The sequence below is a fragment of the Camelus dromedarius genome, chromosome 14 (assembly GCF_036321535.1).
Source record: "Camelus dromedarius isolate mCamDro1 chromosome 14, mCamDro1.pat, whole genome shotgun sequence".
Classification (NCBI taxonomy): Eukaryota; Metazoa; Chordata; class Mammalia; order Artiodactyla; family Camelidae; genus Camelus; species Camelus dromedarius.
The window spans coordinates 62,204,116-62,232,014 of record NC_087449.1 but is presented as its reverse complement, the minus strand read 5'-3'; the positions used below and the strand labels follow the sequence as shown (position 1 = coordinate 62,232,014).

At 44.8% G+C, this 27,899-nt stretch overlaps 1 protein-coding gene across 1 annotated transcript; it reads left to right on the top strand.

Annotated features, from left to right (window-relative positions):
• Positions 1-91: 91 nt before the first annotated feature.
• PDPN (podoplanin) lies at positions 92-27,450 on the top strand. Its single transcript, XM_011000870.3, has 6 exons — positions 92-435; positions 18,840-18,973; positions 20,434-20,563; positions 24,149-24,187; positions 24,750-24,861; positions 25,712-27,450. Exons 1-6 carry the CDS (start codon positions 372-374, stop codon positions 25,716-25,718), a joined length of 486 nt encoding a protein of 161 aa, XP_010999172.1. The 5' UTR covers positions 92-371; the 3' UTR covers positions 25,719-27,450.
• The last annotated feature ends 449 nt before the right edge of the window (positions 27,451-27,899 follow it).

Below are 27,899 nucleotides of genomic sequence, written 5' to 3'. Positions count from 1 at the left end.
AACTTTAAACCTGGCCTGAGGTCATCGTTTTGGCGCCGGCCAAACAGAGGCAGAGGGCGGTCCTAGGGAGTCCGGGACTGAGACCACCTTACCGCCGGCTCTCTCCGCCCTCGTCGGGGGAGATAAATGCTGACTCCGATCCGACAGTTGCCAACTGCAAAGTTTGCTCCTCCGGCGGCGGCGGCTGCGGGCGAAGGAAGCTTGGGGACCCCTCCCGCGCTGAGGCTTCTGCTCCCCGCCTTCCAGTCCCTCACTCTCGCGCTCCTCCAGACGAGGGCCTGTGGCTGCGGGGAGATTTTAAACAACCTTTCCCCCAGCACAGAAACTAACTGCTTGCCCCCCCGGCCCCAAAGAACAAGTCAACTAAGAAAATGTGGAAAGTGCCACTTCTGTTCTGCGTTTTGGGAAGCGCATCGCTCTGGGTCCTGGCAGGAGGTAAGACCCAGCAGGCGGGGCTCCCTGCAGCTGCTGGTGCGGACGAGCGAGCCGGGACTTGCGGGAATGCCTGGGCCTGGTATGTGAGGTTGCCCAGGAGAGCAGAGGGGAGCCGGGAGTGTGTGTGCGCAGGAGCCTGGAGGACCCAGAAGAAGGAGACAGCGGACTTAGCTGGTGCCAGGTCCCAGAGGAAGATCTGAGCGGGGTGCCGGGGGAGACCCCGAACCACAGGCAGCAGGTGGGGAGCAGAGGGAGCCTCCCACAGAGGCAACCCACCTCCTGCCACCCCTGACTGGCTCGTAAGAGATAGAATGCAAGGATAGCCACCAGGAGCCTGCCACTGGTGGGACCGACCAGGCTTTCCTGCAGGGCTGTGTCTCGGAGAAACACCCGTGGCCTCAGAAGAAACTGGACCCATGGAATCTGGAGGGGCATTCTGGGTCCCTGGGGTGGGGGTGAGGTTTCCCCCGGGCAGCGATGGTCTCCCTCTGGGGGCTGCCAGGTCTTACACCCAGTGCCCCTGAACACTGGACACAGTCAGAACCCCATCAATGGCACAAGCCCCTGGGAGAGGACTCCTCCGTTGTCCTCTGTAAAGTGTGTGTGGAGGGGACTGAAATGGAGGGTCCTGAGTGCATGAGGGAATGGAGGACCGTTGTGAACTTTGAAGTTTAAGTTCCTTTGGGGCCATGTGTCCAACATGGTCAACAAGTTGACTCCTTAGACCTTCGCTGCACTACATCTGATGGTGGGGCCATCTCCCCTTCCCTCTTCTTACTTAGACCCCCTGCCCTTGCCTCTTTCTGCCCAGTGTGCTGTGTTGGTGGCATCCATGCATACTGGTCAATGCTTTATCTTTCTTGGGTTTTTATTTGTATCTATAAGCTCCCGTGGACACAGCTATGTCTTGGCCTTGATCCCCAGGGCCCCGACAATATCCAGTGCATAGTAGTTGCTCACTAAGTATTGGCTGAAGGCATTGTGAGCTAACTCGTTATCTTTGGAGTTGGAGGTTGAGGAAGGAAAGCTCTTACATTTTCCAAATTGAGGATCCAAGTAGGCCTGGTGCCAGAGGAATCCTGCTTGAAGGGAGGGGTTTGAGGGAGAAGTGGACCTGACCGAGGCGTCTATAATTCTACACAAAGACAAAAATACCCAGCCGTAGAGAAGTGATACAGGGTGTCTTACTCTGTGCCAGGCCGTCTGCTTCGGAGAGACCGAGCAGCGCTCTTTGCAGGGCCTTGGGCTATTCGTGGCTGATCTATCTTTGGAACTTCTCTTTCCAGGGAGATATACACGGCTCTGCGTTTCAGTTACATTTCCTTTTTGGGGAGACAGTGTATAAATGACACTATTTTGTGCTCACCAGGGCAAGGTGTGGGAGGCCCCCAAACTGAGCATCCCAGCTCTGCTCAGGAAAGAGGGCCAGTGGGCAGCATCCTCCGTTTTCTCCCCAGGGACAGGTTAACTGTAATTATATTTCAGCCAGTCCTGAATATCAAAGGTACTCCCAAAGAGTAGCGGTAAACCTTGTCTGAGAAAACAGCCACCACTGGTAATAGAAACTAGATTACTAAAGACAGAAGGATCCCCACCCCCTCCCCGGGGCTGTGGGACTGCGTGTGGATGCAGAGTTGCTGGGCTGCTGGCAAGGAGCTGAGGCCCAGGAGGGTTTTTGTCTGAGGATAATGAGGGAGGCAACTTGAATATGGATGAATAACTTCATTGAGCTGAGCCATTGTTGGCGCTGGTTGGGGAGCAGGGCTGGGGGTAATTATGGTGATGAATTTTATTATCCTTCTCAAAGGATCCTCCTCCCCTCTGGGTTTCCCTCATCTAGTGCTGTAATCTGGTTCAGTTGTATAATCTGGTCCCACGTGTTGTCTCTGGAGATGTCAGTGGATTCAAAGGAGCTCTGTTGTCCGCACATCTGGCATTTTCCTCCATTGTCAGGCCCCACCGTCACTCTGAACTTGCATCCAAAACACAGACTTCAGGGCCTCTCCGTTAGATGGTTTATTTCTGCTAAACGCTGCAGGCTGCTATGTGCTAGAAGCCCACATGAGCTTTTCCGGGACCAATCCACCCAGGATTAATCATACAGGGAACAAATTTCCCTGTAATTTCCCCAAAACGCTTGCCAGTTTCAGAGGCTCTGAAATCTTTGTGAGTTGCTAAGAGTTTTTGTTGCACTTTAAGGCATCTCAGGTCTGTTAGAGCCTACGTGAGGGAGGCTATCAATTACACTGGCGTATGAGATCTAAAGTAGCATTTAATATAGAAAAGCAAATTAAAAAAAATTTTATCGAAGTACAGTCAGTTACAATATGTTAGTTTCTGGTGTACAGCACAATGTCCCAGTCATGCATATACATATGTATATTCATTTTCATATTCTTTTTCATTAAAGGCTATTATAAGATATTGAATATAGTTCCCTGTAGAAAAGCACATTTTTAAAAAGAAGTATCCAAGCATGAGAAGGCTAAGCTGGGACCTGATGAATAGGGAGGAATCAGGCTGAGCAGAGGTAGGAGGCCCCTTCTCTTTCTCTGGCCTCTGAAATGAGTGGCTGGTGAGTAACTATACTGAGAATTACAAAGACCCCAAACCTTGGTGTGACAGTGGATGGTGTGGCCAAGTACAAGGGACACCATCTCCCTCCATTCCCATCCCCCACCACGTGGTAGGAATGTCACAGTTCCCTCATTTTATCATTACAGCTCCTTAAATTATACATTATTATTTTCAGAATATGCTAGAACCGGCATTCAAAAAACGGGCCTAACTCCAAACCTCAAACTTTTTTTTTTTTTTTGCTGCGCTACACAGGAAAGAAGAAAGGTTGAACTTGAAATTAAAGGTTAACCTCCACTTTAAACTCCTTAAACATGAAAACAAATTTTTTGAAAGGTATCAAAAGTTCTTTACATTTAATACATATCATAATATTCCTTCAAGAATGAAGATGTCACAGTCCATTAAAATAGGATTCGTTAATTCAGTCCCCAGATAGTAATTCAGCATTTCCTGAAGTGCGGGGTACTGTGCAAGATGCAGATTTGAACTATATGCACTTTTGAGGGAGGCACACCTAACCTAACCTAAAGCACGCCCTGCAGTCCTCACCAGCAAAACAACAAACGTGTGCTTTAAATTCCAGTGGCTTATCTGAATATTTGTCATATTTCTGGCTTCCAAGAACAGACATGCCAGATTACCACTTGTAGAAATATTACGGGGGAGGGTGGAGAGAGAGCAGAGGCTCGGATACCTGGCAGTGCCTTGTGAAACTCACTTGAAGAAGCTATGTCAGACCCTGCAAGGCTCTCCAAGGAATCCTGTCATTCTTTGCATATGCCAAGGAAATCTCCAATGAGAGTGCTTTGTTGGAAGGGAATCAAATGATTAGGGGCAAAGGGGGTGGGTTACTGAGATAAGCCTTAGGATTCCCGCAGGGGTGGGCGGACCATTAATAGCCCCTTTTGCCTGGAGTTCTGAATCCTTTCCCTACTGATTCTTAAACATTTTGGGAAAGGAAAGTGATGAGGCATTTTATCCGGGGGCTATGAGTTAGAAGCAGGTTATGGAACAACTGGAATTTTGCTAACTTCATCCAAGGCAGGAAAACAAGGGGACTGTTTCCTTCCCTCCTGTCTCACCCCAGCGCCCACCAAGCAGCCTGCTTCCGGCCGGCCAGCCCACGGCCAGCACCCCTTGAGCTTCCACAGGTAGGGATGGATGGGCTCTCCCAACTTTTCACCTGGCTGAGTGCCTTTTCCTTGGGAATTGCTCAGAGGAGATGAGTTTATCCTTTGAGGGGAATCACGCTAAGCTCGGAAGGAAACTTGCAGACCCAGCCACCCCATTCACCTAGTTGTCTGAGGAGCTGCAAACTGAAATTGTCAGGGCAAAGCTAAATGTTATGCCAAGGGAATTAAAAAAAAAAAAAACAAAAACCCACAAACCAAAAAACAACAAACCTACCAATAGGATAATCACCTTTCCGGAGGAAGATGTGCTCTCGACCTCTGTCCAGAGGGTCAGTGCTGCCAGGGCTCCAGGCAACAGAGAGATTATCACTGAGCCACAGTGGGGTAAAAAAATTGCCATTGTTACATTTGTAGCAGGCAGGGGAATGGCGGTTACATAGACATACAGATGGGAAGCAGGGAAGGGTGGCTGGAAGATGCGTAAGCATGTTGCTAATGAGAGCAGAGTACTTCTGGTAATTCATCACCATGTCTCCATCTGGGTGGGTAAAACACAACAAAAAGCAAGGCTGCAATCCAGTGAGTGGTATCCTGCCCAAAGGAGAGGGGAGTCTGTTTGCCTAGAATCTCGATGGAAGGAGTAGATTACGATGTTGAAGCTGCCTTGCCCAAGGAATGCATTGACCTAACAAATATTTACTAAGTAACTTCTTTGTGAGTCAGACAAGGTGAACGTTATCCTTGCTAACGGCTAGTATGCCGGATGTCTTATCTGGTGGCTGTAGGGCTTCTGATGTCAGGCAAGATGTTCCTATGATGAATCAGGGATCCATGTTCTGTCACAGTCGGGAAATGTGTTCCACCCAACTGCCCTGCCCCTGGCCTTGATTCTGTGCCCACCAGACATCTTCTCAGGTATTTCACTCTTGAGAAGGGCATGCCTCGAATAGCAAATATGCGTAGAAAGCATTGGAATGCTCTTTCCCTTTCTAAATAAGCTGTTTGATTTCCTGGCCTCTTGGGAGTTTGGCTAGTGTGAAAGTTTCATCTGCGGTCATCCTATAATAAGGTGACATTTCTGAATCTACAAAACGAAGGGAGCTAGATTCTGGCTGGGAGGTGTTAATAGCAGCAACTATGTAATAGCAGGTGACGTTCCCGAGCACCTAGTGTCAAGCACTTTCCAAGCCCCGTTTTACTTCATCCACATGACAGACCTACAGGTAGGAGCTATGTGTCTTTTATAGTTGGGCAAAGAGGCTCGGAGAGGTTCAGTAACTTACACACACACAGCTAGTAAATAGCAATGGTGAGACTTGAATCCAGGCAGCCCAACCCCAGAGCCTATGCCCCCTAAATATTCAGCACAACAGCCAGCTGTGCTCAGGGTTGAGGCCACCAAGGGACACCCAGCAAAGTCAGCTGGTCGACTTCTTCAAGTAACTTTTACAGCAGCAACACCACTTGTTATCTGTTAGACACACAATTCAGACTGAAGAGCTGGACTGGGGTCGGGGTATCGACTTAAAGGACATGATCCCTGCCCCCTTGAGTGTTTATAGAGCACACACGTTAAGAGCTTTAAGAGTGAGAAAGGCATCATACAGGGGACCGCAGCAGCTCACACACAGAGGGAAGGCAGGTGTGTGCGTGGTGCACACACACAAGAACAAACAAGGCAGCGTGAAATGGCAGATCAGGGTTGCACACACCATCGTCTGCTGCTGGTTTGGAGGTGAGGTTCTTGTGGCCTTCGGGAGCTGGAAGAAGTCTGGTGGGGAAGATGGGACTTGATCTTGGCTGTGAAAAATGGCAGGGTTGGTTGGACAAGGTGGCAGGGAAGGGCTATACAGGTGGAAGAGACTGCTTCAGCAAAGGCACAGAAACACGAGCACTCGGGAGTTTGTGTGGGAAGAGGGGTGGGCACCCAGGGCTAGGAAAAGCCATGAGGGCTGGCTGGAGCCGGGGGCGTTGAGTTGGGAAGTGGCAGGAAATTGGGGGAAGGATGAGTCCTTGTCCATGCGAGAGGTAGACCTTCTTCTGTAGGCAGTAGGCAAATGGAAGCGGGGTGGGATGAACAGTGGTTGTCAGGAGAAAACTTGATGACAAGGGCACCATATGGGACTGAGTCTAGTTTACGGGACCAGTCTCGGGGGAGAGGGAGAGTCAGGAGGTAAAGGGACTAAGTGTGGTGACAACAAAGGGCTGAGTGAGATCAGATTTTGGGGAAGAAGAGCCAGTAAGACTTGCAGCTCAGTATTTCCAGATTCCTCATTATTCTTTCCTCACTTCCTGATTTCCTATTATTCACCTCTTACAACACTCATCACTGTATTAAATTTTTTACTGATATGTAATTCTCATATCATAAAATTAACCCTTTAAAACAATCCAGTGGTTTTTAGTATATTCAGAGTTGTACAACCATCACCACTGTCAATTTTATTTATTTGTTTGTTTGTTTGTTTATTTATGTATGTATGTTTGGAGGAGGTACTGGGGATGGAACCCAGGACCTCGTGCATGCTAAGCATGCGCTCTACCACGTGAGCTATCCCCTCCCCCAACACTGTCAATTTTAGAACATTTTTGTCATCCCCTCCTCTAAAGCCCCAAATCACTAGTAGTTGCTCCCATTTCCCCCTCCCCCACCCTCCTAGCAACCATTAATCTGCTTTCTGTCTTTACAGGTTTACCTTTTAGGTATCTCATATAAATGTAATCATACAGTATGTGGTCTTGTGTGTCTGGCTTCTTTCACTGCATGATGTTTTCAAGGTTCATCCATGCTGTAGCATGAGTCCGAATTCCATCCCTTTTTATGGCTGAATAATATTCCATGATAAGGCTATACCACATTCTGTTCACCCGTTCACCTGTTGATGGACATTTGAGTTGTTTCCGCTCTGGGGCTGTTACAGTAATGGTTCTATAAATATCCATGTACAAGTCTTCATGTGGACATACGCTTTCATTTCCCCCAAGTATGTACCTAGGAGTAGAATTGTTGGGTTGTGTGGTAACTCTATGTTTAACTTTTTGAGGAACTACCGAACTGTTTTCCAAAGTGGCTACACCAAGGGTTCCAAGAATTTCTCTACGTCCTTGCCAACACTTGTTATTTTCTGTTTGGTTGGGTTTTTTGTTTTTAAATAGTAATCATCCTAATGGGTTCGAAGTGGTGTATCTCATTATAGTTTTGGTTTGCATTCCCCTAACGATGTTGCACATCTTTACATGTGCTTTTAGGCCATGTATGTATCTTCTTTGGAGAAATGTCTATTCATATATTTTTCTCATTTTAAAATGGGTTGTCTTTTCTTTTTTTAATTGGGTTGTCTCTTTTTTGATGCAGTCTTTTTTGTATTCTGGGTATGAGACCTTTATGAGACATATGAATTGCAGATGTTCCTCCCATTCTGTGGGTTGACTTCTCAATCTCTTGATCCTGTCCACTGAAGCACAGATTTTGTAAACTTTGATGAGGTCCAGTTTATCTTTTTTCTTTTTTCTTTTTCTTCCTATTTTTTCTTTTGTTGCCTGTACCCCTGGTGCCACGTCTAGGAAGCCTTTGCCTAATCCAAGGTCACAAAGATTTACTCTGATGTTTTCTTCCAACTCTTACATGGTTTTAGCTCTTCTATCTAGGTCTTTGATTCATTTGAAATGAATTTTTATATATGGTATGAAATAGAGGTAATTCCATCCTTTGGTGTGCGGATATCCAGTTGTCTCAGCACCATTTTGTTGAAAAGATGATTTTTTCCCACTGAATTATCTTGGTATCTTTGTCAAAATCAGTTGCTTATTATGTGTAGGCTTCTTTCTGGACTCTCAATTCTAGTCCTCTGATCTACACGTCTGTCCTTATGCCAGTACCACACGGTCTTGATTACTGTAGCTTTGTAGTAAGTTTTGAAATTGGGAAGTGTGAATCCTCCTCTGTGTTCTTTTTCAAGATTGCTTTGGCTATTCTTTTTTTTTTTTTTTTTTTTTTTTTTTTGGAGGAAAGAAGGTAGTTAGGTTTATTTATTTATCAATTTTTAACGGCAGTGCTGGGGATTGAACCCAGGACCTTGTGCATGCTAAGCATGCGCTTTAGCACTGAGCTATAGCCTCTCACTTCCACTTTGGCTATTCTTATTGCCGTATTTTAATTCTTTGTGTGTATCCTTTGCTCCTTAGAGAAGAAATTAGGACTGTGTCTTAATGAGCACTGAAAAGAACAATAGTTGGTACATAGTCAACATTTGGCAGGAGGAAGAGGGAAGAGACTCAGTGACCCAAGCCTTTTGGCAGGAATGACAAGAAGGCAGGTGATAGAAGTCAAATTGAAGGGATGAGAAAAGAGGAACCAATTTGATGAGAAGGAGTGGGAATTAACACACTCTGTTACAGACACCGTGAGTTTAAGGTAACAGCAAGACGTTCAATCTGACGTCTCTGTTGGGTTCCTCGGGAGATAACTAAAGTGGCATCAGAAATAAGCCCTGGAAGCCAGGAAGGTCTAGCTCAGTGGTAGAGCGCCTGCTTAGCATGCACGAGGTCCTGGGTTCAATCCCCAGCACCTCCATTAAGAAAAATAAGTAAATCAACAAACCTACCAACCTGCCTCCCCAAGCCCCACCAAAAAAATAAATAAATAAAAGAAATAAGCCCCAGAGACAGTGTTCTGCCTGATTTCTCCATTCATTGGAACAAGAGGAAAAAGATGGCAAGGAGGATCAGAGGAGATCCCTCAGCTCAGAACATTATGTAAAGAAAATTTACTGAAGGACACTTCAAACCCCTAATCCAAGCTTAGGCTCAAGGCCAAGGGCGGTGTGTGGAAACACAGCCACATTCTGGGCATTCCTGCTGGGTCTCATCCTCCTGGGCTCACAGCTGGGCTGCCTGCGAGCTGCATGGGTAGATGATGAGGTCAGCAAAGGGGCTTCTCTTTTCACTCTTGCAAAATCAGGGCCTGCGTGAATCAGGAGCTCCGTTTCCGAGCAGATGGTGAGTGTTTCCCGAACACCGCAACACCCCGTTAAGATGCTGTGTTCCAGGCCAGCCCTTCTAAAGCCGGCTTTACTCATTTGGTTATTTACTTACGGAGCAGTCCTCCCTAGGAGGCAGCCTTTCGTGCAGGACTCCGGCCCTAGCTAGGGTCCAGAAAAGTTATTACAGAGACTTGATTCCAGTCTACAAAACTGAGCTCATTTCCTCTTTCACTGAGGGCGTTCCGCTGTTGGTCAAGAGAAAAACCTCCCCCCAGGTTGAGTAATCTTGATTGAGGCTGTAACCAGCAGCCTCTAGTTTTAACACATGAGGGGGCCTGAGCCCTGTTTGTGGTTGGGGTGAGCGGGTAAGTTGATTCATTCTCCTGAGCCCTGAAAAGTGGAAATGTTCATCTATCCATCCATCTATCCATTCATCCATTCATTCATTTATTCATTCATTTATTCATTCAGCTATCAGAGGCTAGGCTAGTGGCTGGCCCATAGGCTTCCAGCAGAATGGAGTGTTTAAATACTGGCAGGGAGAAAGTCGTGAATGCAGAGTTATCCAGATTGGCACTAGTTTAGAGGAGGTAATTTTCTCCTGGCACCTTGCTGTGGGCTCTGAAGAAAGAGGTGTTTACCTGGGCCATGAAAAGTAGGTAGGGTTTGGATGGGCAGTGATGGAGGTGAATGGGGAGGAAAATGAGCTGCAGAAAAGTGACCAACACTCGTGAAGTCTGCGTGTCACAGTGGTTAGAGCTGGGGTTTTTTTGTTTTTGTTTCTGTCTTTTGAGTCTGACAGATCCTGATGTGTAATCTCCGCATCACCTCTTGCTGACCACATGAGAGATTACTTTCAGACCCACCACCCTCATTTACAAAAGAAAGACTGTTTCCTCCTTACGAAAGGAGGAAAATGTTAGTTTACAAGGTTTTTGTAAAGATCAAAAGAATATTGTAAATATTGCTGTTTGCAATAGCCAAGACATAGAAGCGACCTAATGACTGCATAAAGAACTTGTGGATGGAATACTACTCAGCCATAAAAACAAATAAAATCATGCTATTTATAGCAACATATATGGACCTGGAGATCGTCATACTAAGTGAAGTAAGCCGGAATGAGAAAAATACCATATGCTATTACTTATATGTGGAATCTAAAAAAAAAAAAAAAAGAAGAAGAAGAAGAAGGAAGAAAGAAAGAAAAAAGACACAAATGAACTTATTTACAAAACAGCAGCAGACTCACAGACATAGAAAAGAAACTTATGGTTACCAGTGGGGAAAGGAGAGGATGGAGGGGTAAATTGGGAGTTTGGGATTTGCAGATATTACTATATATAAAACAGATAAACAACAAGGTCCTACTGTATAGCACAGGGAATTATATTTGAGATCTTTTAATAACCTACAATGAAAAAAATATGAAAGGGAATATACACGTATAACTGAATCACTATGCTGTACACCAGAAATTAACACAACACTGTAAACTGACATGCGTCAATTAAAAAAAAGACAGTGCTTAGCACCTTGTTTTGCACATTCTCCTATAAATTCAATAGATAGTCACCATTATTAAAATGCCTATCTCATGGATGGTCATGGAGATTAACTGCAAAGATTCATGAAGTGTACGCAGTAGGTCTCAATTCCTTTTCCCCCAACAAAGAAGAGAGAATGGGTGTGGTTGGGAGACCCGTCTTATTGTTACTGCGTCCAAACTTGTACTGCTCGTCGTACAACAGGCAAATAAGTCGAGAGACAAGTTGTTGGCGAAAGGAACAGCAACGTTATTCAGAAAGCCAGTAGACTGAGGAGATGGTGGACTAGTGTCCCAAAGAACCATCTTCTCTGAGTTAGAATTCAGGCTTCTTTCATACTAAAAGGGGAGGGGGTCAAGTTCTGGTTCTAGTCAGACTCCAGAGGGGGTGTGTTAATTTCTTCCTTCCTGCAGCCATTCACAAGGGGCATGGTCTGGAGGTTTCCTATGAGCTAAACAAAGATATTTTAGCTTAATGCTGATTACATGGGAGGCAGGGTTCCCAAAGAGGGGCTATTACGTATAATTCAAGCTTATAAGTAACATCCCTTTAGTGATAAACTTGTAGCAAAAGTAACAGAATACAAAAGCTTAAGTAAAAGAAACAGATCCAGTATGGAGTCAGATTTGTTCTTCCCTGTTATGTTGTGGACCACGTGTCCTGAACCTTCCAGTGCAGGACTTGGTGTGAGTGCCAGTGACTTGGTATGAGTCCTTGCTACTAAAATGAAACAGGAGTCCACAGCCGTCACTGGCCCCTCTCCTTTCTTTATTGTCATGTTCAGCTGCAGAGACTTTCACAACACTGCCCTCAACTTTGGGAGGTGACCCCGAGGAGCCACCCCACCCAGAGCCCTAAGAAAACTGCTCCCCTGGAAGGCATCCTTGGAGGCATTGAACATAACCACCCCCTCTCTGAAGTCGGGGGATGCTTGCTGTTTCGAATGTTAATGTGTAGCATCTCTTCTGATTTCTCTTGAGGAATTAGTGACACTTGTGTGCTCTCTGCAGCCTTGACACATATCCCTTGAATTTTGTGGGAGAGGCACACGTCCCCAGTGCCAAAACCAGGCAATGAAGTCTCAGCCTCGGCCGGCAGGGGCCGACAGGACCTGACACAGTGAGCAGACAGGCTGGTGCTCATTAAAAATAAAGGGCAGAGCAGCCAAGGGCATCCTCACAGATGAAGAGTTCTGTTCTCAGCCATGCTGTTTCTTTCATCAGGGGAAGGCATTTAACAATTCTTGGGTGAAGCACAGTGGACAGTGGCAGGAATATTACAATAAAGGAGATATATATGTATAATATAAAGATAACTCAAAGGAAATCTCCTACTTGGCTGTAAGTGTACTCTCAGTCAGTCACTCAACAAACATCTGTTAAATTCTGAACCATGGTGTCCTGCACAGGAAACATGGGACAGTGTGGGCTGTAGGCAGCACTATGCTGCCTGGAGGAAAATTAGGATCGTGTGAGTCCCTGTGGGACACTGAGTGGCAGGGCCAAGCCTTCCAGCAGTTGCCTAGATTTTTCCATGGCCAAACTTCAATCCAGTAAAAATTTACCAGGATCTATGGAAGGGATGGAGGTGGGTGGGAAGCCCATTGGCCACATCAGTGATTGTACTGACCACAACCCAGGGTCTGCCAGCAGTTGTGGGTTAGGCACACAGCTCTGGGTCAGCAAACGTCTTTTAATATTCCAAAGAAGAGCTTCTGTACAAGGTCAGGGTGTGGACCAGCCTTTGGGATGAGAGGGGCCACACAAAAGATGTGGTAAATAAAAGCAAAGTCCTAACACCTTTCTTCCGGTTGCAGAAACCCACTTCCTGATAACTAAGGGAGCGACATCAAACAGCTGAATTTGGGATGCTTTGAATGGAGATGAAGGATGTACAAAGATCTGAGTATCTCGATGATCACAGTGGGTGGTCTGCAGACGCTGGAAAGTGTTGGAAGTTGGCACCTCTCTGCAGTTCGGGGTGTGTTTATTTTCAGGCTTCTGAGCACAGTCTTGAGACATGATAGAAAAATAATATATAAAAGGCTGTGTCTGGGCAAAGGGACAGAAGCAGGCATTGGTGTGTTTGTTTTCCAGATAGATGTTTTGACCTCCCTCTAAAAATTCCTCCCAGATGTAATTGGGATTATTTGTTTGTTAGTTATCCTGCAGTTTCTCCTACAGGGGAAACCCAGAACTTCCGAGGATGTTGGAAGGAAAGAATAAGATATTCTTCTTCTTGATGGTCTCAAAAATCATTCCAAGGCCAGCTGGTCACCCATCTTCAAAGGCTTATGTGTACATTCAGATGCTGGAGCAGCTCAAGATGCTAGAAAAACCAGACGACATGAAAGATGCCTTAATCTGTTGGCTAACACCACTGGTTTTCTTGGAAAGCCTGAGGGTAACTCAGCTTGGGACTTCTTTATTTTTAAAATCAACTTTCCCACCTTCATCTCTAGCTGTTCGATTCTGAAGCTTTAGGTTAGCCGAAAGAGGACCACGGGGAACTTCTCCCTCATGTGGAGATGGAAACGGGGCAGAGGCTCTTCACCTAAACTTATGTAGGAGACATCAGGCTGTCCTGATGAAACCAGGTGAGATCCAGTAAAGGACTCAGCACCACATGGGAGCATCCTACCTTACTCAGGACATCCATTCCTACCCTGGATGTTGTTATCCACAGAGCTGTGTCAGGCGGTGAGAGAGGTCTCACCTCTGAGGTTTCATGTTTATTTCTGACGGTCGGGATAATGACTTTGGATGCTTTCCGGCCATCACCTGTCCTGTTCGTTCCCTGCCTCCTGCACTGTCCTGCTGCAGGCACCACCCACATCTGCCTGGACAGCAGTCCAAGTGATCGGTCTGAGCCCAGCACCATCCCGATACCCACATCCTATTCCACGGCACTCAGAGTGGCTCCTGGGATATGTCTCTTCCCCACTCGACTGGCTCCTGGCCTCCTTCACATTCCAGTTAAAATCAAAGCCCCTTCCTTACAGAGTTCCACCAGACTGGCCCTCCACACTTCCCCAGTCTCAGGTGTCACCATCCAGCTACACTGATCACCCTGTTTTTCAAGTGTGTGGTGCCCTAAGCTCATTCTGGGCTTCAGGGTTAGTTAGACCAACTCTTCACCTACCTGGAGTTCACTCAGTCATTCAGCAAACACTTACTGAGTGCCTCCTCCATCCCAGTATAACAGACCATGGGAACATGGAGATGAAGCAAACTTTACTGACCGTATGTTCTAGTGGGCAGCCAGTTAGTGAATACACTGCAGCTTGTGAGTTGGGGCGGGGGGCACGGATTTCAATGGGTGGTCAGGAAGGCCTCCCGAGAAAGTGCCCTTTGAGCAGCTATCTGAAGCGGGTGCAGAAGCACTGTCTTGACATTTTCCTTGTTTGTTTGCTTGTTGCAAGCCCCACACTTCACCCCAACAGTATCCAAACCCACAAGAGTGGAGACCTCACCTGGTTTGCCCCTCTGTCTCCAGTGCCCAGAATAGGGCCCAGCACATAGTAGGTGTGCAATAAATATTCAGGGAGGTAGAGGTGAACCTTGGGAAGGCCCAGTCTCCTTCATTGCTGCTGCCTTAATTTGTAGAGCCACGGGGGCCTCTGCTCAGAAAGGTGCAGCCTTCGTAAGGCTGATCGCACCTTCCTTCCAACCTGCCACTTCTGGAAGCTTAGTCCTAGAAGGGGGCTCATTTGAGGACATCAAGATTGTGGTCACTAAATAATTAGAGTGGGGGCTTCCAACAGATGGGATTTCATAAGAGGAGGTGAGAGGATGCCTGAGGAAGCGGCTGCTCTGACAACCAGGATTCTTATTTACAGGAGGATGGGGCCGGGGGCAAAGAGGAAGGATGTCAGAATGTAAGGGGCGGGGGGCACTGCAGCGCAGCTGCCCCGGAGGCACGCAGGTGCCTTCAGGCCTCTGTTGGTGAAAACACCAACACGCCGGCAAAACACTTGGCTTTGCATCCGCTCACCGACCAGGCCGACTTGGCAAATCATTTAACTTCTGACTTTGTTGAAGGAAGTAATTCTGGCACTTGTTCCAACAGTTGGAAGGCTTTATTCAAGACTGTGGCCATCTGGGAGAGAGACAGGGCTCAATTCCGAGAGGAGTCACAGCCAAGGAGCAGAGGGAGGGTCTGTGGATGGAAAATTACAAGGAGACATTGAGGGTGGGGAGGGTTCTTGCCAAAGGCAGACCAGGAACTTAGCATCAAAAGTGGATGATGGGGAGCCTGATCACGTGTGGAGGGGTGGAGGGACTGTCTCTAAACTGACTTAGCAGGGTTCTTGCTGAAACCAGACTCTGCTGCGATGGACGAGGATGCCCAAAGCCACGGCCTCGTGGAGAGAAGGGCTCGGAGGAGCCTAGCTGAAGTTTGCTCAAGGAGAGTCTTGTCAACCTCTCTGTCCTCATCTGATGATCGAGGACAGAAATGCCGGCACAGCCCACCTGGTGGCACAAAGTCAGCCTGAATGCCCCGTGTAAACCTTGCATTGCTGAGCAAGTGGGAGGGAGGGTGTCGTCCTAATGCAGCTCCTCCCACGTTAGCAGGACCGACCACTCGGAAAGAGCTCAGGGCACTTCTGTTTGAGTGGCCCATTCTCCTTCCTTGCTCTCTACCCTCTGTTTTCTTCTAACTGCATCCTGGGCACAGAATTAACTCAGCAGCGGTCAGCTGATGTGAGGAGGGAGAGGGACCTGATGGCCAGGGGAGTATGGAGTTAGGAATCAGTTCTGGAAAGTCTGCAGACAGAGGGCAGTATGTAGGGGGTGCGGGGGGGGGGGTGCAGACAGCAGTGCCCAGGTCATTTAGGTTGGTCCTTGTGCTACAGGTTTCTCCCAATGCTGTGACACAGTTATTTAAAAGAAAACATTTGTCTCAAGGAAAGCTAGTTTTGAAGCAGTGAGGAAAAGAGGATTTATTGATATGACAGCTTAATCTTTGGAAGAAAATCAAATCATATTCCCATTTTACATCATACTTTAAGAAAAAAAAAACAAATAGAAATATTAAGTGTAAAAACAAAACCTTTAGGAACATATCAGTGAATATTTACATAATCTTTAAGAAGGGTTCGTTTGTAAGTCTGGCATCGGAGGGACAAAACAAGCTAAGTAAGTTTGATTAGTGACAGAACTTGCCGCTTACAAAGGAGATGCAAATGCCAATTATTTAAAAAAAAAGCTGCAGCATCTGTTTCAAAGAAAGTATTCTGAAAGCATAAAGGACTCAAAAAATTTTAAGGAGATTTTTGTTTTGGACTTGTCCACTTATTTTATTGAAGTATAATCAGTTGACAAGGCTGTGTCAATTTCTGCTGTACAGCACACTGAAAATTATCTTTAAAAATGAACACCCTAAGAGAAGAATGATCACAAGAGAAGACACTCCTATTGGCCAGCAAACAGATGGAACAACTCAGCCTCACAAATCAGAGAAACGTAAATGAAACCAAAAGATTGAAAACACTGACTCAAAGGCTTTTAATCAAGAACTGGGGACAACTGCAATACAGTTACACTAACAGCATGATTTAATGTTCATTCCAAACTCTAAAATATTTTAAAAGAAATACCATCCCATAAGTGCACACGTACTAGAATCACATCTTTAGAGATATTGGTTTTTAATGTAAAGATAAAAAAAGATTCATAATTAGCACTTTCATCCCAATAAGCATCTCTTTAGTTATTTGTTCTCAAACGTAGGAACCTTGAGGTCAAATTGATTTATCGCATCATCTTCTTAGAGGTAGTAACTTTTTAAAGAATATCACACACACACCGATTCAAAGCAAATGGGATGGGTGGCAGCCGTATTTGGAAACTTCCATTGGTTCTGACCCACGGGCTGGGGGAGGCTGGGTGTGGCAGGAAAAGGTGTTTACGAGAGCACGAGGGCTCACGATTCCAGGACTGACCCTGTTATGGTAGATTTGTCACTGCACATAAACAGTTGTGTGTGTTCCTGCGCACACACTGTGTCTTAGGAAGAAAAAGAGGATTGGAGAGAGAAGGCATCAGTACATGATTTAAATTTCGCCGTTCAAGAGAAAGGATGTCAGATGCTGGCTGGAAACTCTGCAGCTGGAACTCTTCACCCAAGAAAGCTTTTGGCCGAAATAATGAGGGAAACAATTGAGCATCTCTTGTTAAAGATCAGCTTTCCCATGGAGCATAAAGAATGCCAGGGCAGTGAGACAAAAGGCGTGTATCTTAATCATGAGTGTCATTCATTAAATGCCCTTTGTCTATTCAGAGCGATTTTAGTACTTGGTTCTGTGGGCCAAAAGTAAGAAAGACTAAGAGGGAACTTGATTATCAAGTTATGCTCTCAATGAACTGAACTTTCTATGAAAGAATTCAAATCAACTTCATTCAGTTCTTGATTTTTTTTTTTTTAAGCCAGGGTGGTTTTGTTTTGCTTTGTAAAGTCAGAGGATGCCATATAGTAAGTGATTTTACTGAACAGCTCCAGAAAACATTCTTGCCATGGATGGTTTGTTAAACTGAGTTCAAACCAGGAGTGACAGAAAAGAAAATAGGATGCTTAGTTTTTCTGTTTTTTTGTTTTTTTAATGAAGACTACTTGCCTGGCAAAGGGAGATGCCCCCTTGAGCTCAGTAAGTACCTTCAACATTTGCCTACAGCACGGAGTCATAAATCCTTAGAGGAAGTTGATCACCACCCCATCCCCATCCCAGCAACCTGCCAGGAAGGGAGGTGCAAGTCGCTTGCCTGCACTGAGGTGTTCAGTTATTGCTAAGGAGTGAGAGCCTTCCTCCCTCGCCCCAGATGAAAAATGAATGCATGCGCTTGGGATGCTCGTCCACAGCACTGGGTTAGGACTCTCCATGCAGAGAAGGCTCATGGAACAAGTGAATTTACTCTAGAGGTTTCCTTCCTCTATGCATCAGCAGAGAAGCTGTGATCAAATATTTATTAGCTGTGCCTTTGGCTGAGCTGTCTGAGCATTGGGAGAAACAAGGTATCTTAAGGCAAGGACCGGATCGCACCCTTCTGCACTGTCTCCATCCGAACATCTGCTCTTTAACTATGCACAGAAGTCTCCAAGCACCCCCCTCCCTCTTGCTCTCGAGCTGTGTATGCCGGCTTATTTTGCAACTGTGTTTAGTCATGGAATTTCCAGAGCCCCTCTGAGTCTGGGGAGGGAGCCCGTGACCAATGAGTCAGTGGGGGTTTTTTTGTTGTTGTTGTTTTTAACTTGTGAAAAGGGTTATTTGCTGAGTTGAGATGGTGCTTCTACTCAGTGGCGATTAGTTCGGATCATTGCGGTAGAGGGTGAAGAAGAGGCCACTTGTTGTTCTCCTTTTAGTCCTGGAATCCAACCTGCAATTCCACTCCACCCATCCCCTGCTCCTCTGGAAACCTTTCTTATTGGCACAACAGGGTCATTCATCCAGTGTTAACGCAGAAAAGCCAGGGTCAGCAGCCGGCCGTGAGTTAGTGGGGCTCTGGGTGCCCTAAGAGTTCTGTTGGTTATCTCAGCACCCTTAAGTGTATTACTGACCCTCCCCTGTAGGCAACAACCCCCCCCCCACTGTAAAAGATGACGTTGAACTCCATGTAATCTATGAGGTCTGTGGTCAGAGGCAGCGGTCCCAATCATTCAAGCAGACAGCAGTCTCAAAATTACATGGAGAGTGAGCTTGATGTTAAAAAGATGGAAGCCCTGCCTTTGGATTCTGATTCTGTAGGTTTGGGATAGAGCCTGCAAATCAGTATTTTTAGAAATCTTTCCAGATTCTTCTAATTTAGCATTTTTCTAGGTCTAAATGGTATCCTATTAACCCTAATGCATTAATTCATTGTATGAAATGGCACCGGGAAGAATCAGGTTCGTTATTAAAAAGGCAAGATATAGGTCTCGCTGGCCAGCACGCCTCAGTGGGATACCAGGGAGGGGCTGGCTGCTTCACCTTTTTGTATTTCGTCTTCCTTTCATTTGCAATAGAGACAAAGAGTATGGTTTGTGTGAAGCCAGAATGATGACCACCCCTCAAGAAAAAAGGAAAAAATACCCAAAAGAAATGGGAAAGAAAATCTGATTGTAGCTGGCCAAATAGGACTGCTTACATGATTTCCACCTTAAGGTCTGACTCAGTCTTTCCTTTTCAGCCAGCACAGTCCGGCCAGAAGATGATGTAACCCAAGGTGTGACAGATGGCAAGGTGATCCCGCGTGTGGAAGATTACGCCACGACCCCAAGTGCCAGTGAAGAGCCCCACAAGTCGGCTGGCTTGACAGCTCTGGTAAGTGTTTCAGGAAGAGAGGAACTTGCTCCAAAGGCATGTGATTGTGTATGAGGGTGTTTGTTATATATGTGTTTGTGATCACATGCAAGGGTGTTTAGTGACTGACTTATTTCACTTAATTCATTATACTTTAGCAATAATGTCCCCAAGTGTCATCCATGTTGTGGCATGTGTAATTTTTTTCCTTTTGAGATTGAATAATATTCTATTGTGTGTGGTGTGTATGTGTGTGTGTGCAAGCACCACACTTTCTTCATCCATTTATCTGTCAGTTGCTTCCAACTCTTGGCTATGAACATGGATGTGCAATCTTCTCTTCCAGACCTTGCTTTTAACTCTTTTGGGTATATATCCAGAGGTGGAATTTCTGGATCATGTGGTAGTTCTGGTTTTAGTTTTTCTGAGGACCCTCCATCCTATTTTCTGTAGCGACTGCACAATCCCACCAACAGTGCACAGTGGTTCCAAGTTCTCCACATCCTTGCCAACATGTCGTTTTCTGTTCTTTTGGTAGTAGCCATCCTAACAGGGGTGAGGCAATCATCTCGTTGTGGTTTTGATTGGCTATTCTCTGATGATTATTGATACTGAGCATCTTCCATGTGTTTGTTGGCCACTATGTGTCATATTTGGAGATATGTCTATTCAAGTCCTTTTATGCATTTTTTAAATCATGTTATTTGATTTTTTAATGTTGAGTTGTAGGAGTTCTTTATACTTTTATCAGTTATATGGTTTGCAAATATTTTCTCCCATTCCATAGATTGCCTTTTCACTCTGTTGATTGTGTCTTTTGATGCACAAAGTTTTTAAGTTTGGTGTAGCCCTGTTGATCTATTTTTGGTTTGGTTGCCTGTGCTCACTAGTGCATATTTGTTGAATATACATTGGCATGGACTTTGGGGTCAACGGAACCATTTCCAAGTCTTGTTCTGTCGTTTGTTGGCTGTGTGAGTTTGGGCATATTATCTGATCCTTCTAAGCCTTGTTCATCCTATGGGGCTAATAATAGAATTTACTTCATAGGGTTTTTCGTGGTGTAAATGAGAAAGTATTTAAAGGGCCTGGCGTATAGTAAGCCCTCAGTGAAGGCTAGCTATTATTCTAATTGAGGGAGAGAGGGCAGTGCCATATACAGGTTCAGGGAAAAAGTGCCATTCAAGTTCAAGGGAGAGGAAGAATTAACGCCTCGGGATCCAGTATTTTCTGAAGAGTTAAGACCTTAGGAAGTCAGCATGCTAAACATTTGGCATTTATTTCTGGAGTAGACATGATTTTATTCCTGCCCCTATTCTTATTGTTTCTTTTTGTTTGTTTTCTTGTTTCCACTTTAAATTTATGTCATCATATATTTTATATATTTATACCATCTTAAATCCTTCGCTATTATAAGCCAGCATATATCTTTTAAAGCATTAGGTTTTGTTTCTGTTTTGCCTCATTTCCATCTCCAATAGGTGCCAACAAGAGCAAAGAGTGTAACAGACAGACCCGGAGAGGATCTGCCAACTGCAGAAAGCACAGTCCACGTCCAAGAAGAAAGCCGGGGTACCACAACCTCAAATGCGGCCACTAGTCGGTCCTCAGGTAAGAAAGCCAGTTGCCCCAGTAGGGGATGAACTTCTTTTGCATAATCAGTGCATTCCCAAGAAAACTCCATGAACAAATGTAATAATCAATAGGGCACATACTGGAATGCAAGCACTAATTTTGAACCAAGCTTTATGTGGTAGGCTCAGAATTTGTATTTATTGGGTTGCTGAACACAGCTTTCTACCTTGAATGACAGCTAGTGATAATGCCCAACAAGGGCAAGTTAAGGAGCTACTGGTGTCATATTGCAGATCTTAAGATGATACGATGCTACACTAAGGACTTCGTGTTGACACCCAAGACAGTAAAACTCAGCCAACCTATGTAAATCTTAATAGACTCTGTGTGAATATTTACCATCTTACATTGAGTTATGTCTGTACACATGAAGCAAGGATCTATGGTATAGAAAACAAACTTATTGTTAGGGGGTTGGGGAAGAGGGTGGGAAGGGACAAATTGGGAAGTCGTGATTTGCAGACTCTAACTACTATATATAGACTAGATAAACAACAAGTTTCTACAGAGAATGATATTTAACCTGTTATGAAAAAGAATGTGAAAACAAACATATATGTGTGTATATGTATGACTGAACTATTATGCTGTACACCAGAAATTGATACAACACTGTAAACTGACTATACTTCAACTTAAGAAAATAGTAAGAATTTATTGTAAACCAGCCTTACCAGCATTTGGGGTTGAACTTGTGATTCACGGTTGGTGCCTGCAGCACTGTGAATGGGACACCTTGGAGAGAAACTTTGGAGGACAACTTTGAGTCTACATCATTATCATGAGGTTTAAGACCATCACCAATGAGCAGGAAGAAAGATCATTGCTGTTATAGCTTAGCAAGGGAAAGAGATAGATAGCCTCCTATTTATAGAGCCTTCTTAAGAGAAATTCAGTTGTTAGGGATTTTTTTAAAACTATGCCTTATTTTATAGTAGATCGGGGTAGGAGACAAAAGGAACTATTCCTCCAGTAACTGAAATGAGTGCTTGCTAACTTGAGCAATTTTCTATAATCATTTTATCCAGATAGGTGTTCCCATCTTTAAATGAAAGTAAACGTAAGGACCTCCCCTAAAGCAGTGGTCCCTGAAACCATTTGCTCATCTGAACACCTAGACAGTTACTCTATGTTTAATATACATTTCCAGACCCAACTGTCAGTCTGGTTTTGAAAACTCTATAGCATGTCTGAAGACTTTAAAAATGCTTTGTATTTGTACACCCATGTTCAGAGCAGCATTATACACAATAGCTAAAACAGGGAAGCAACCCAACTGTCCAAGGACAGATGACTGGATAAACAAAATGTGATACATACCTACAGTTGGAATATTATTCAGCCTTTAAAAAGGAAGAAGATTCTCACATGTGCTACAACATGGATGAACCTAGCACTAAATGGATTAAGTCAGTCACCAAAACACAAATCCTGTATGATTCCACGTAGATGAGGTGCATAGGGTAGTCAAAATCGTAGGGACAGAAAGTAGAATGGTTGTTGCCAGGGCTCAGGGGAGGAGGGAGTGGGGAGTCATTGTTCGACGGGTACAGAGTGTCAGGTTTTTGAGATGAAAAAGAGTTCTGGAGATGGATGGCGGTGATGGCTGCACAACGGTGTGAATGTGCTAAACACCACTGAATGGCACACTTACAAATGTTTGAAGACAGTACATTTTATGTTATGTGTGTTTTATCACAATAATAATAGTAAAAAGTTTTATAAAGTGCTTTGAAAATAAAACCTAAGGGTTACTCCAAGATGCTAAAGAAATAGTTAAAATTTAAACATATGAGAGAACCCGATAAGGCCAAGCGAGGAAAGAATCATCAATATAATTAGTTATTGGAAAGCACTACAAAATTTTGGAGAACTATTGATTATTTATAATAGGAATTGACAGCTAATTAGCTGCAGAAAATGGAGCATTTCAAGTTGAGTATTTTTTCTTTTTAGTATCATACCAGGATACTTTCCCTATTTCTTAAAAATAAAAGCTCTCAGTTCCCTGGAAAATACCCATGTTACTCCCTTGCCCGTCCCCTGCTCCACCCTTTCACAAAAACTGACTTATGGCCCATTCCCACTTCATACGTCAGTGTTCCAAGAAATTTTCACATGTGAGTCAAAAATGTAATTATAAGCACTTGGTTTTTTAAGAAGAAATTTTATTAGGGCAACAGATGTCTTTCCCATGAAACACCCACGTTTGATGATGCTCACGTGTATGACACATTTGCGAGATCACAGTCAGCATAACTGGGAGGGAGCTAGGGAGTACAAGACAATAAGCTCTTAATTTAATACTGAATCTTGCACAAGCTTTATTTTTGGGAATGTATTTCCTGACAAATGGTGTCATTAACGGTGTGTTTTGAGCACAGTATGGGCAGCCACCATGTTGGGGCATGATTAACAAATGTTTGACCTGTCTCTACCAGTAGTTGGCAGCCAGGTGTGAAACATTTAGGGCCATCTTGAAATGGTGTCTTCCATTTTTGAAGAAGGCCTTGGCACAAAGTGTGTGGCTTCTTTCCAACCAAAGTATTAGAAAAAATAAGCATCTTGTAGATGATGGTTGGCTGATGGATGTCACCTTTGATTAGGAAAGTTATTGGCTATCTGTGGTATTTTTGCACAAATTTGCAGATTGTGAACTGAGTTTCTAGGGAAGGGCCCGACTGAGTCATTTCCCTCCCTTGTGTCATTAAATCAAGGCCTCTGAACTTTCTCTTCATCAGCAAACTAGATAAACAACTACCACCCAGGCGAGTTAAGGACTCTATGCAAAGAAGTTGATAGGAGAGACAAAACAAAACAAGACCTTCATTTTTTAATAGAAATGGTGTAAAATTATCTGAAGGAAACTCACAATTTTATTGCTTACTTACAGGACAGTACTCATAGTTAAATAACTTATACTCACAGGATAGATAAATGAGAATGTTCACATTGTAACTATTGGATTAGGTTTAGCCGCAGATAGAAATCCTACAATAGCAGTGCCCCAAATACAAAAGGTGTATTCTCCTAAAACTTATGTGCCCTGGAAGATCTGGATTTTGCCTCTAAAGCAAAAGGAAATCGATGCCATGAGATAAACCATAGTCTTGACTACATCTTCCAAAACTAGAGTATTGCTCTCAGAGTGAAGTTCCTTTCATCCCAGTGGGTGAGTTTTCCATGATCTTGACATTGGACCAAGAATCAGCAGCTTCGGATTCTTTTGTTACTCTAACCTCTGAAGTTTTTGACCGTTTCTTTAAGATCTCTGTGGGTCAGTTTCCTCCACACTGCTCTGTAAAGTGGGTGACAGAAAAATAATATACACAAAAGAACTGTGGGTGTGAAAAACCACTCATTAATTCAATAATAATAGTTTTGAAGACAAGATCATGTCAGAGCTTGCTTAAAACTCCCCTGATCCAATTTACTTAAGAATTATTCTCGTTCCTTGTGTTTTGCTACCGTCCACTTAGGGTGAATTCATCTTTTGCCAATTGTTAAATTACAGTTATTAAATCCTAATAATTCTATATCATCACCTCTCTCTCTTTATAGAGAAAACAGATGGAAAGGAACAAACAACAGTTGAGAAAGGTGGGTTAGATTTTGGTGTCAAAATATTCTTATGGAAATGTTAGAAAAAAAGAAGTTTCCTTTGAACTTAATCTTTGATGACTTTCATTCTTTCCTGGGCTGGAGTCGGCAGGAGTAGAATACGAAACCTCCTGAGAACAGGTTTCAAACCTCTTTTAAGAGAGAGAAAAGGGAATTGTCTGTATTTGAAAATAAGCAGACCGCAAATGAGGCTAGTCACTTGATGACAGCTATGGAGAATGGTGTCATTTCGCAATTTATTGTTCCTAAGAATGAAAATGGGGGCTAATTTAATAGCCGTATGTAGCAAACGCTACCCAGTAATTAACAGTGAAGCCACCCAGTAGGAGCGGTGTGCTTGATAGATCCTGAGACCCAGAAGTGTTTTCATTCGTAAGATGGGATTAGGGTAACCCAACATTTCTCCCCTTCTAAGTCAACTCCCACTGGATACAGGAGAAGCAATATAGAACATTATTTGCTATCTGTAGTGGGCAGTGGCATTGTTTATCACAAGTGTATTGTTTATCCAGGGTTCATGCTTTTTCTCCCCCTCACTCAGATGGCTTGGAGACAGTGACCCTGGTTGGCATCGTAGTTGGGGTCTTACTAGCCATTGGAGTCATTGGTGGGATCATCATTGTGGCTGTGCGAAAAATGTCGGGGAGGTACTCGTAAGTAACTAGGCACGTGTGATGGGTAAATGAAGGCGGTCATTTCCTACCTTTAAACTACTAGAAACCTCCAATGAAGGTCATGTTCAGAAGCCACCAGCCTCCATCAGCACTACATCTGAAGCTTCCCCAGAACAGGTGTCTACTTGGGCCTTATAAATTCCCAAGAGAGAGCCAGAGATGCCACTTTAGTTGACTTCGGTTGAGCTCTGACCAAATTTGACCTCGTCTCAATTTTCCAACTAAGTGGACTTGAAAGAAAACCCAAACCAAGCTTTAACTTGGTCCCTAATCACCCTGCTCCCAGTCATAGAGGTAGCTGGTTCCCAGAAGAGCACCTGTGGCAGAGCCAGGGCCCCATTCCGACGAGGAATTCTACTGGTGATGGGGTCCCTCCCTCCTCTCCTGCCCTCCACACACTCATATACCGCAGCGCCCTTCCAGTCTCGACTATTGATGAGGGGGGAAGAGTTCTTTCTCTTTACTAAAATTCCTTAAGAATTCGGAACATTCAAATTCATAGCCAGAGGAAAATGTTTTCTTATGTCCACTGTGGAGATGGTATATGATTGGGTGGGGAAAGGACACATACTCTGCAGCCGGGGTTGAGGGGGAGGTTGAGGGACACAATTAGCAATACAGCTGCAGATAGATGTGTCTGGAAATGCCTGGGAATCTGACGCTGGGTGTGAGGACCGGGCCTGGAGGAGGGGAGGGGCAGGGAGGGAAGAGCACCAGGTTCTAGAACTGGAAGATTTAGACAGACGGCAACAGGAACAATGACTCATGGGATTACTTGTCACAGTGCCGGTAAAAGAAGCGACGGTCACCTTTCTCTTGGTTTTTACAGGCCCTAAAGGAGCTGAAGACTTGTGCCCTCCTGCCAACGCTTTTTAAAATGAGAGTTCCCGACTTCCCCCGTCCCTGAGCCCGTGGAGAAGATGACCCATGGAAATGCTCACAATCCATGGTGATCCCTCCTCTTGCCAGAAGTCCCCGAAGAAAAGAGTCTTCATAAGACTTACTCTCCTCTAAGCGTTTGTCTTTTGAAATGTTTTTTTAATATAAATTTTGTATAAGATGACTTAAAAGACAAAAATGCATAGAACAGGGAGCAAAACTGCATAAACTGACTGGCCACTAAGATGGACAGTGTAATGCAATCGATGTTTAGAACCTGTAATCATGTCTTTGTTCTGACCATTCTCTGTTATTGTGAACACGCAGAGGACTTTGGAAATATTGATACCAGTGGAGTCCTTGGGGGTAGCGCTATAGCAGTAAGTGTCATAGGCGTTTCGCAGTGTCTGGTCTGTTGAGATGTACACATTCCCGTTGAATTTGGTCTGTTTTTCAAGTCTGATTTGGTTTGAATCATCAAGAAGAAAATCTAAACTTGTGTGATATATAACGAGCAGCTGCCTTTCACTGGTCCAAGTAAATTGTTTCAGAGGCACCAGTTTTAAATCACAAACAGGAAGGCTGTGCTTTGGGGAAGGTGTTTTGGGTCTCACAACAGGGCCACCAGGCAGGCTGTAGACGGGCTCTACGGCCTTCTCCAGCAATGACTTGACGAATCAAAGGTTTGCTCCTATCTGTCCCTTCCACTTCCCTTGGATGATGGGGAGCCAGCGCTAAGGGGGTGACCTGTCTTCCACACGACACAAATCCTCCAGATTGGCTACTTTGCTCTGGAATATGGAGATCTCAGTCCCGGATAGCAAGGAGGCTGCCGGAGGCCCAGCGGTGCCTCAGAGGCTCAGGTGGCCCAGAGACCAAGAACCACAGTGGCCCCCAAACAGAGAGAGTCTCCGTGTGTGCTTCGGGGAGCTAGAACCTGCCCGTTTTCTAAGATTGCCTTTCTGCCTCAGAGGACAGATATGGAAATACTAATTTTTAAAAAAGCGGCTGGATTTAGAGACTTGATTTGAAAACGAAAGATATTCCTGGTCTTTGTGACATACTGCATAGTTTTGTGGTGTCACAATTGAAAATAATGTCTTGGCACCGCTCTGTATTGGCACCATCCAACTCGGAACTTTTCTCCCTGTAGGTCAACTGAGTTCTTTCCCCTGAACAAAAAGTTTTATGCTGACCAGATCCTGCGTCACAGTCATGGTTGTGATGTTCTGATATCTTGTAAACGTGTATGGGTGCGTAAACCAGGAAAAAGTAAACTGTCAGTTGGAAAGCACAGCCCGTTCCTCCCATTTCTTGCAGTAACGTGTGGCTGTTATTTTAAGCAGTGTGTGCCTGGGTCGCTCTATCCCGCTGGTCCACCCGCCCAGGTTCCATTATTTGAACGTCAGCTGATTGAGAGAAGGGTCTTTGGAAGAGCTTTCTGAATCTCTTAAATATCCTTCCATTCCCTCACTCAGATTCCTGAACAGGAGTTGGGAATAATGTTCACTTCATCTTTCCTATCCCCTCTTCTTTTTTCTCACTGTGAAAAAGAATAGTCAACCCCAAGTCATACACTGGACCCACGGCCTGCTGGGACAGGACTGTGGGTTTCCTCGTCACATCTGTGTTGATGCTCAATGCAGTGTAGACGTGTTTGGAAATAAAACAGATGATTGCGTACAACAATGAGTCAGACTTTGATTGGGAATCTCGAGCAAGTCTGGGTCACCCTTAAGAGCATCTCCAGAGATTACAAATTCTGTAAACATCTGCCTCTTAGCTTGATTGGGAGTGAATTATAAATGGTAACAGGAAGTACACCCAGGGGAAAGAAATGTAACTTACACCTTTCACCTAGGGCTTAGCCGAGGTGGAGAGGTTAAGGTCAAGTGGAGGAGTGGGAGGACAAGTCGCACCTTAGGACAGTTTTGCCGTCTCTGGTCACAAAGGGTTAACAAGGTTTTGCGTGGCTCCTGGTTTCTCTGCCCTGGAGACCAGAGCCAGGTGAGGGAGCAGGTGGCCGGCCCTCTCTGGGAACCTGACCTCAGGCGGGTAGGGCTTGACCACACAAGAAAAAGCCCTAATAACCCTTGTGAGGGTGTTCCCAGTGCCTACGGCCTGGAGGCATGTCGCTT